Source organism: Gymnodraco acuticeps, unplaced genomic scaffold (assembly GCF_902827175.1).
Source record: "Gymnodraco acuticeps unplaced genomic scaffold, fGymAcu1.1, whole genome shotgun sequence".
Taxonomy (NCBI): domain Eukaryota; kingdom Metazoa; phylum Chordata; class Actinopteri; order Perciformes; family Bathydraconidae; genus Gymnodraco; species Gymnodraco acuticeps.
In genome coordinates, this window is record NW_022989890.1 from 1,920,686 (window position 1) to 1,931,128 (window position 10,443).

Sequence of the window (10,443 nt, forward strand, 5' to 3'; positions counted from 1 at the left end):
GCTAGATCAAATGTAACAATGGAAGTGTCCATCGTTTTTTGTGATAAAAATGTAATTTATGTTAAAAAAAAATACACTGTAATAAAAACTAAGTTTACATTTTGCTCATGCTTTTCTAGGACTAATGTAAATGAAACATTTTCTCATTAATGTTTATTATTTTTAATCTGTCATATAATAATCAAAGCCCTGAAGGAAATAAAGCAATTTAGCAGCAATTGGAACACAAGAACCACAGCCAAAAGTATTTGGCTGTGAAATATAGAGGGAATGAAACATCCATATAAATGACATAGAACAGATATAAACACAAAGCAAATAAAAACAATTAACAGTCACTATTCATAAAATACAGTATATCCGAAAAATATATTGATGAAGTGACGCTGCAGAACATCATGTGAGTCAATGGGCAAGTCCGTTTAGGAAACACATGATGTACAAAACTTCTTCGTGTGTATAGCACAGATGTATTTGTTGCAGTTGCTGCATGTAGTCTGTGTCTTGGAGTCCTTTGAGGGTCCACAGACCTCACAGCTGGCTGTGGGGGTCTTTCAGAAGCTGACTGTGAGTCAAGTTCATCTTCCAATTTTCTGTCAAATTCTGAGTTTACCTCCACATTATCCTCATCTTCAGAAATGTCTTCCTGTCCCACTTCACCGTGTTCTTCTAATGCATTCCACTCACTCTCATCCATTATTAGCTCCAAGGCTCTGAGCAGAACATCTTTTGACCATTTTGTTGGTAGATAATTGTAGTTCTGCACTACACTGTTACTACACTGAGGTTATGTCTCTGTTTAGTCCCTCCTCCGGATTGCAGGTGCGAGGGGGGACAGTGCGAGAAAATCTAAAATGTTTATAATGTTCTAGGATAGTTTTGTGTACACACTACAAAGGGTAAAGATCAAGGGAAACCAGGATCAAACAGCTTCTCTATGCATACAATTGTGTGTGTGTGTGTGTGTGTGTGTGTGTGTGTGTGTGTGTGTGTGTGTGTGTGTGTGTGTGTGTGTGTGTGTGTGTGTGTGTGTGTGTGTGTGTGTGTGTGTGTGTTTCTGTGTGTGTGTGTGTTTCTGTGTGTGTGTGTGTTTCTGTGTGTTTTTCTCTGTCTGTTTGTCCTGGTATTGTATCCGGGTCAGATTGACCCGAACCTCTTATGAAGGACATAAATGCGGGTGGGCATTTGTTCATAAGTGGAAAAAAATAAAAACAATTCCACATGTCCTTCACAATAAATAAGCCCCGGCCATTGAGTTTCAGGTTGAACGAAAATATCCTTATATTTTTGTTTTATTCATTGAAAATGGAAATCGGGTCAATTTGACCCGAACACCACACAAGGTAGAATAGGCTATACAGATGGAAGCGACTTTTACACCTGCCAAAATTGTGAATCAGATTAATTCCATCTGGTGTTCTGTTTTAAGTTATGTTCATTGTTTGTTGGAGGGTGTGTGAAACCCCATTCAAATCTTGTTGCCTTAGAATTTGACAGCTTTCCCTCTTTTTTGTCATGTAGTGTGAAAAAAGGTAACCGTTATTAACATGTTACAACCGTCCCTGGTGTTACAACCGTTCCTGTACACAGGGATGGTTGTAACAGTTGATTTTTACAAAAAAAAAAACATGTTCCAACCTCTACTTATTTCATAGAAACATCTTAAATACATTGTTTCAGTAGTTGACACATTGAACATGTATAATATAGCAAAAATGGCTATCCTAGTGTAAATGTTTTTTTACTTATTGGGGAAAAGGGGAAAAGGGAAAACCCAAAAAGTGTTACAACTGTCCCTGGTCTCCCTATGTATTAGCCTAGTGGTTATGAGTATTTATTACGTTTCACATTATGCTCACTTATAAGTCACAGTTGCATGATGAATGATACCGTGATAACAAGTGTTGATTATAATCTGATGAGGCACAGTAGAAAAATGAAAAAAGAAGAATATTGGCCTTTTTAAAGAGTTTATTGAGTGTGTGTTGTTGTTGCGGAACAGTACAGCAAGAGGCGGTAATGCAGCTGAGTGGCTCAGACGAAGAAGAAGGAGTACCGGATGTGACGTAGTTATCGCAAGTAAAATAACAAGGCGCCAAATTTTGGGTGAATCCACTGTTGTCACTGCCTCAGACACATGGAGAAGTCCGTCTAATCTTTGCAAATACATTTTGGAAACGCTACAGGCTGTGCAGGTAAAAGGTTATATAACTGAGAGTGGCATCATCTTGTTTTTAGTCTTGTTTACTCGTTTCGTTTTGCTTAGTGCAACAGTTTGACGTATTCAATGGCAAATGTTCGGGTTGCAGACAATGCGTAAGAAGTCACAATATCTGTTAGTAAAATGAGAGATATGTGTGGATAATATCATGTAAAATACGTGTATCAGTGTGTTTTCTATGGCAAGTGACTGTTTCTGTTTTTAAGCATGGCTGTGCCGTTTGTGCAAGGCTGGGACCTTGTTCGGACTCTGGGGGAAGGAGCCTATGGAGAGTAAGTCTCCTCTTTTATCTTTATTTTCATTCACAGCATGTCTTACTTTATCCTTTTTCTAGCAGTGCATCTCCAGTCACACACAGACACAACATGTTTCACACGAAAATGACATGGACTTTTTTTCTATGCCACGGGAACCAAAATTGACATGTCCGAAATGACAGATCATCAGACAGACATATTTCTGCAGCTTCTCCCTAATGTGTTGCAGTTGGCAAACCACAAAGCAATCTTTCTATTTCTGAATGCTATTCTTCCAATTCAATTTGAACAAAACCTATTTTAATTATTAACGTCCCTGTCTTGTCTATTAATTAAATATTGTCAGGTTTTTACACATATTCAGACTTTTTACACACTGTTGAATCAGGAAACTTTGGGAAACCTATTACAACAATGACAACGGTTAGCTTGTCAATGCAGAGCCTGCTTGTGCTGGAAATGTCACCTTACATTTGTGATGTACATGTAACTCATCTGCAGGGGACACCGTTTCTGTTTTCATAACACTTACTCTTTCACTACTTCTTTTGACTTACATAATATATGTCAACACTTTTAATACAATATCAGGTTACAATCTAATATGAAGCACATATAGGGTGCCTTTTCTGTGTTTGCCATCACATTTGTTGTGCTCTGATTAGGGGTGTAACGGTTCACAAACATTTCGGTTCGGTACGTACCTCGGTTTTTTGGTCACGGTTCGGTACGTTTTCGGTACAGCAGAATTTTTTTCACAAAACAAATCATATATATATATTTTTTTATTATTATTAAACTGTGAATAATGTATTCACTCAAATAAATACAAAATATAATAAAATAAACATTAAGGTGCAGCATTTCGATGAACTGAAATAATCTGTATTTGAACTTTACTGTACTAGTACTCACAAAACAAACTATTAGTTTTGGGTTTTTAATTATTATTAAACTGTCAATATTCACTCAAATAAATACAAAATATAATAAAATGAACATTAAGTTGCAGCATTTCAATGAACTGAAATAATCTGTATTTGAACTGTACTGTACTAGCACCTAAGCAGCCAGTTTGACATTAGGACTTGCTTGTCATTGTATTTTCATGTTTTTTTAAAGAAAAATGAACTTGTCCACATTGCTGCTGAAATGGCAGATCTGCTGGCACTAACAATGTCTCCTGATGTGGAGAAAACCATCTCGCTAGGGACAGAGGTAGCAGATACAGCCAGGTAGCGCTTTGCTAACATGGCAACATAAGGATATTTGGTGTTTGTAATAGCTTTGGCTCGGTCTGAACTTGTTGCGAGTGGTGGAGGCTTAAATGCTAGTGGGAGTTGGGTTTGCACTTCAGTCTTTTGGTACCGGTGATATTCACGTTCGGGTGATGCCTTTTCAAGAGTGTGCAAGTTTGATGTATTGCCAGCCGCGTAACCAATGTTAGTTGAACAATGCCGACAAACAGCTTTGGTTCGGTCCACCTGTCTTTGTCCGTCATCCTTGTACGTAACTGCGAAACCAAAATGTTCCCAAACCGGAGACTTCAATGATGCTGGAGGATTTTCGAGCTCAACTTTATCTGCATTCGCCATTAATTTTCGACAGTTCCTCAAATTACTGATTACATTTGAACGCATCCCTCTGACCAGCTCTCATAGTATGCCTCTCATCCAATGAAATGACTTGCTCGCTCTATGACGCGTTGAACCCAATGTGAGCAAATTACTCTGAATGCTGCGACGCAGCACCTGAGATTACTTCCAAAAAGTTGTTCACGTTCTCAATTTTTTACGTTTAACGTTATATTCGTTCGGTACACTTCGGTACACACCTGTACCGAACCGAAGGGCCCGTACCGAATAATTTCGGTACGGGTACGTGTACCGTTACACCCCTAGCTCTGATCCATCTTGTCTCTGTGTTGCAGAGTAAGGCTGCTGGTGAACAGACAGACAGAGGAGGCAGTAGCTGTGAAGGTGATCGACACCTCTCAGGCCAAAGAGTGTGCTGAAAATGTCAAGAAGGAGGTCTGCATCCATAAGGTAGGTGATAGACTTTAAGAACAGTTAATGGAATGCCGTTAGGTTTTGAAGGATAATAAAAAGTATTAAAGGTCTCCTAAACAGATTATGCATTGTAGCATCCCACACACCCCTCTGTTTCAAAAGTGCTGATTCTCTGTCTGTTACTTTAGATGAAAATAAGGAGCCACGCCCCTCTGAGAGATATTTGGTTAAAAAGAACACAATAGGCGCGTTCATGCCGCAGGGACTTTCGGGGGAGATAAAGGTTCCTATGGCTGGGTGGATTGCAAACCACGCCCCGTAAAACTCAAAAAAAAAATAGTGAAGCCGCCATTTTATTATCCTCGCATTAGCATCATTAGCATTAGCCCAGCACACAAATGCAGAGAGACTAATTTATGGCAACACAAAAGGTGGAGATGAGGAGGTGTCGGCATTCTGGCGATTTACTCAGAAGGCTTCAGTAGAAGCTGCTGGGAGTCCCAGCAGCTTGGTTGGTGATTGGCTAATGGTTACACAAGCCAAAAAATCTATGACATCATAAAGTGGCCAAAATCTTATCAGCTCATTTTCAGACAGGTTTTTATATAAATGGATCAGGACAAAAAGAGAGAATCTTTTTTCCTGAAACTTTCAGAATCTCTTTACACAGTTGATTTTGATGTAGAAGAGACATGAACAAGTGGATTTTGCATAATAGGTGACCTGTAATATTGGCATTAGTGGCACTTTTTGAGGTTTCTGAAACATAAGGGATTTTCATTTGCAATTTGAGGACATATTAAGAAAGATAAAATGACCTTCTGTTCATTACATAGAATTTCAACCGGAGCTAATTTTGAAGCTCAAATGTGGATTTGTAATAGTTTTTTGTTTCAATTTAGTGCAATTATAAACAATGTATAATTCATATATGTACATGTTATTTGCACACGTTACGCTCTTGAGTGCTGCAGGAATAAAGCCTAAAAGTGCTACATGAGTTAGTAATTCGCACTTTTTTGTCATCCCTGCAGCACCCTTTCACCTTTCACCGTTGTTAACATAAACTAAATGTGTCCCAGTTGATTTCATGTTGCAAGTACTCGAATGACTTCAGCCTACAGGAAGTAGACATGAACCCAAGTGGTTGTCTAGCCAGGCAATTCTGTGGAAACGGAAAAAAGCTACAACCTTATAAACTGTTTAAAAAATAAAGAAAGTAAGTTGCATTTGTTGATGTTTTGGTAGATGCTCGACCATGCCAACATCGTACGTTTTTTTTGGCCATCGGAAGGAAGGCCCGACTATGTATCTCTTCCTGGAGTACTGCACCGGAGGAGAGCTGTTCGACCGCATCGGTGAGACTGAAATGGTTTTAACACGCTGCTACACAGTTAATAGTCAAGTTAAAGTCACCAATATACGACGTTGTGTTTAATCATCTCTCTTTTAAACGTGACAATTGTCATGCCAAGAGTTGAAAGTATTCAGTATTAGACCCAAAATGTAACATTTCAAACCTTTACTGGGTTTAATTTACATGTATAAATCCTCCTGGGACCCAGACCATTGAAAATGTCCACTGTAGTGGACATTTTGTTAACATGCATCTCCTTTTACTCTTTTGAGCTACTCTATCAATCCCTGATGTGCTGTACAGAGGACATCCTGGTCTTTCCAGTGATATGTCATTGGTTACAATTGCATGCTGGGAAGTTCCTCTTTCTTTTCATCCAAAATGGCTGGCATACCAAAAACAAAATGCTATAGAAGTAGTAGGAGAAGTCAAATATTGTTGAATAATTGTAATTTGTACCATGAAAATCATATATGTTCTTGTTTATTAACATGTGAGGAACTGTATAATTAGTTCTGAAAGCAATTAAATAATTCAAGTTATCAAATAACAGCTCTTTTATAAATGTCCATTCTAGTGGAAGTCAGGACTATCTTCATGGACTTTATGACTCAATTTTGTTGCAGGAGACGGAACTGAAGCAGACATTTTCTGCACCAGATAATTCAGGGAGATTCAGATGTTGAGCTCTCAGATGATGAGAGAGATGAGGATTTCACACCTGGGATAGAAGAGGGTCAAGAAGAAGGGGGGGAAAGATGCAGGAGGCTCCATGAGCGCACAGATACAGACAGAGAGACAGATAGGGACGAGCTGGAAAGACATGGCCCTCTGTGGGCCAAGAGTAGCACGTATGTCTTATTGTTGTTTTTATTTTAAGTGGAGCCATGAAAAATGAGAGTTGCCTCAGGAATGCAAGCTTTGTTTCTATGAGCAGGTCAAATGGAGACCACATCCATAAAACTAGTCAAGATGACCCTACAGCCCGTGCCGACTGGAGTCAATGAGGTACTTTCCCACTACATTGACTACAAAGTCTTTGAAGATCTGGAAAGATTCACCAAAAAACAAGCTAGTTTTGTATTGACCAAATAAACAGCAATGTTCGGATCAATTACTTATTCATGTTTTAAATAAAGGTGAATGTATTATTGTATTAATATCACTGTATAACCATAATACGTTACATAGTCCATGTGTTCATTTTGGCTGTCTTTTCAAACTAAAATGGTCCCGACGTCCTCTACAGTGGACATACTGTAACATTTAAAAATTTAATTAAAAAAGTCTAAATTGCAAGATGTTTTTTTAACCCTAAATCTGTAGGAAATCACACAAAAAAGGAAATTGGAAGACACTTGATATTGATTATAAAAATATGACAAATAGTCTCACTTAATAAAATAAGGACATGCATTTTTAGAAGGGAATTGCGATGAAATGGCACTTTTTAATTCATCCAACCCCAGTAATAATCTTATTATTGTTTTTTTATGTATTATTTGTCTTTTTTTTAATTATTTTTTTTATTATTAATTTAATTTGAATTTAAATTCACAGCTGGATGAAAACATATTTACACATCGCTTTTGCCCTCTGTGTTCTGCCCTCCAAATAAATGTGTATTGCATAGCCCAATAGGAATAACTACATGCTGTATTGGCAGTGTATGACTCGATATCTGCCTGATCGTGATTGTGGTCAATCTTTCAGGGTCTTACAATGTTTGCTTCCTTTTGACTTTAGAGCCTGATGTTGGGATGGCGGAGGAAGATGCTCATAGGTTTTTCCAGCAGCTAGTAGGGGCCGTGGTGAGTGAATACAAATCTGTGTGTGGATATGACCTGTTGACTGTGATATGACTGTTTTAAACTCATGATTTTGTGCACATTTTCAGCATTACCTCCACGGTTGTGGGATCACCCACAGAGACATAAAGCCAGAGAACATCTTGCTGGATGACAAAGGTGAGAGTTGTGTTAATTTGTAGAAAACAATTACATTGCTTTGCATTTATAACAAATATTATCTGCTGTTCTCCTGACCCTTTTAGATAACCTGAAGCTGACGGACTTTGGGCTGGCCACCATGTTTCGTTTCAAAGGACGAGAGCGTCTTCTGAGTCGACTCTGTGGGACTCTTCCTTACGTGGCTCCGGAGCTTCTCGGCCAGAAAGAGTACAAAGCTCAGCCTTTAGATGTCTGGGCTTGTGGAATTGTCCTCACTGCTATGCTAGCTGGAGGTAATTGACTAAAATTAATTTGACTGAATAATAATAAATGTACAAAGAAAACAAGAAAGTAAAGGTTTAACTATTAAGTAATGTAAATAAATGAATAGCTCCAACACATGCTTATGCAATAGTTAGGCTGTGTGGTGAAACTTTTTGGTCACCGTCTCGTTTTTCAGAGCTGCCGTGGGACCAGCCCACTGAGAGCTGTCAAGAGTATTCAGAATGGCTTCAAAAGAAAACTTACCTACCTCCTTGGAAGAAAATAAAACCAATGCCTCTTAGTAAGTGCCAAAGTAGAAGTTTAAATGTATAAATAGTTTTAAAAAGCTGTATCTATTTCACATTCAGCATCTCTCTTCAGGTTTGTTGTTCAAGTTACTGCTGGCGGGTCCAGATGCTCGCATCACCATCGCAGACATAAAGAAAGACCGCTGGTTTACTCAAGGCAAGTCTCAATACAATGGAGTCAATTCAACTTTTATTTTAACGTTCGCTGGACTGATGTCTGACTGTGTATCTCTGCAGGTGTGAAGCAAACATCTCTGGGCTCAGGAGGAAACAAACACCATCGATCAGATACGGGAGGCGTATCCCGGACCAAGAGGTCAGAGCTTTGTGTTTTCCTTATTTCAACTCAAAAAGGTGTATTTATTTGTGTGCCTGTAATCTTAAAACCACTCTTCTCCCAATGCAGTGATGACAGGATGCAGTTTTCCAGCTCTCAGCCTGATTTTGCAGCAGAAGGCTGGGAAGCCATGTTGATAATCGACCAAAGCAACAACCAGGTCAGCTTCTCTCAGCCGACCAAACCCGAGCACATGTTGCTGGGGAGCCAGCTGATGGGCACACCGGGAGCCAGTCAGGTAATTCAGTTTAACCCCAATTAGTAATTTATTAATGTGAAGTGTCTCGCATTGTATGTTTTTATCCTGTTCTTCTATACAAAGCAAAGGTATGTTTTATGAAATGCAGCCTTCAAATGCTGCATTGACGAATGAATGCTAACTTGCATTTCCATTCTGTTTGCAGTCCTCTTGGCAGAGATTAGTGCGGAGAATGACACGTTTCTTCACCACTGTGAATGCCGACGTCTCCTTATCTGCCCTGAAAGACGCTTGTGACAGCCTGTCACTTGTCTTCAAACTCACCTGCAGCAAACAGGTACATATGAGTTTAAACTTTACAGAGGTGAAATACAACTGCTGCAGCGCCCAGCCAGTTTACAGCCATAATGCAGTAGAGTTTAATAAACCCCTCTTTGCCTTTCAGGTGACGGTGAGCACGCTGGACAAACGTAATAACAAACTCATCTTCAAAGTCCACTTGTTGGAGATGAATCGGAAAGTGCTGCTGGACTTCAGACTGTCTAAGGTGAGTTTTAGCATTTCAACACTTTTATACAGTGTTCTTAAGATGAACAAAATAGTAGCAGTAGAGATGTACGGAAGTGAAGAACCAACATATTGTTTTGTGAGAAAAGCAAAATGTTTCTTGTGAATTGTTACCAATATCCAATCGTTTATTTTGCTAATTGTGAGTATGAGTTTTATTTAGATGTTGATGTGTGTTTGTGTTTCCAGGGTGACGGTCTGGAGTTCAAGCGTCTCTTTGTGAAAATAAAACAGAAGCTCGGAGACATCATCAGCACTCAGAAGATCTTACCCCCCCTCACATGAACAACCTCTACAGATTCACACGGCTATGGACATATGGAGGGACAACATGTATATATTTAGCTGTTCTATTGATATTTTATTTGTCTGTTGTTCGCTTCAAGTGTGTGTGTGTCTTTTAGCTCCTGTGTTCTTTTCTTCAAGGAGTTCGTTGTTGTTCTTAGTGTTGGAAGATTGTCAAAGGGGGACAGTGAGATAGAAGCATGTTTGTTATGTGTTCTCATTATGTTTGACATGATACAGTCAAAAGTGTTGAATAAGTTATTAAAAAAAACATTGTATGCACATAATAAAAACAAACATTACTAAAAAATAAATCATTTATAAACTATTTGAGATGATTCCAATGTTCCGTGTGCATGGATATATATATATATATATATATATATATATATGCCTCTTTGTATTAAAGAGGACATTCTATTTTTCAGGTGCATATTTGTATTTTGTGCTTCCACTGGGACATGTCTCCATGCTTTAATGTTCAAAAAGCTCTTTATTTGTCTCATGCTTCCTGTGCTGCAGCACCCCTTTTACCCTCTGTCTGAAACCAGAGCCCAGTCTGCTCTGATTGGTCAACAGCTTAGAGATGTCCCATCACGTTGGAGCGCTAGCCAATAGAAAGGCGAGTGTTACATAGTGATGTCAGTGTCACAGGAGAAGCTTCCTCTGGCGTGGCGTGACCTTTTTATA

General features: G+C 38.8%; 1 protein-coding gene across 1 annotated transcript; it reads left to right on the forward strand.

Moving 5' to 3' along the window:
• Window positions 1–1,075: 1,075 nt before the first annotated feature.
• On the forward strand, window positions 1,076–10,081 carry chek1 (checkpoint kinase 1). The gene is given in 15 exon segments (XM_034200074.1): window positions 1,076–2,195; window positions 2,428–2,493; window positions 4,409–4,523; window positions 5,736–5,762; window positions 5,764–5,845; window positions 7,591–7,655; window positions 7,742–7,811; window positions 7,898–8,086; window positions 8,254–8,358; window positions 8,439–8,522; window positions 8,603–8,681; window positions 8,772–8,940; window positions 9,107–9,238; window positions 9,347–9,448; window positions 9,658–10,081. Coding segments are annotated over 14 exon segments (1,380 nt in total). The 5' UTR covers window positions 1,076–2,195; window position 2,428; the 3' UTR covers window positions 9,754–10,081.
• Window positions 10,082–10,443: the final 362 nt, after the last annotated feature.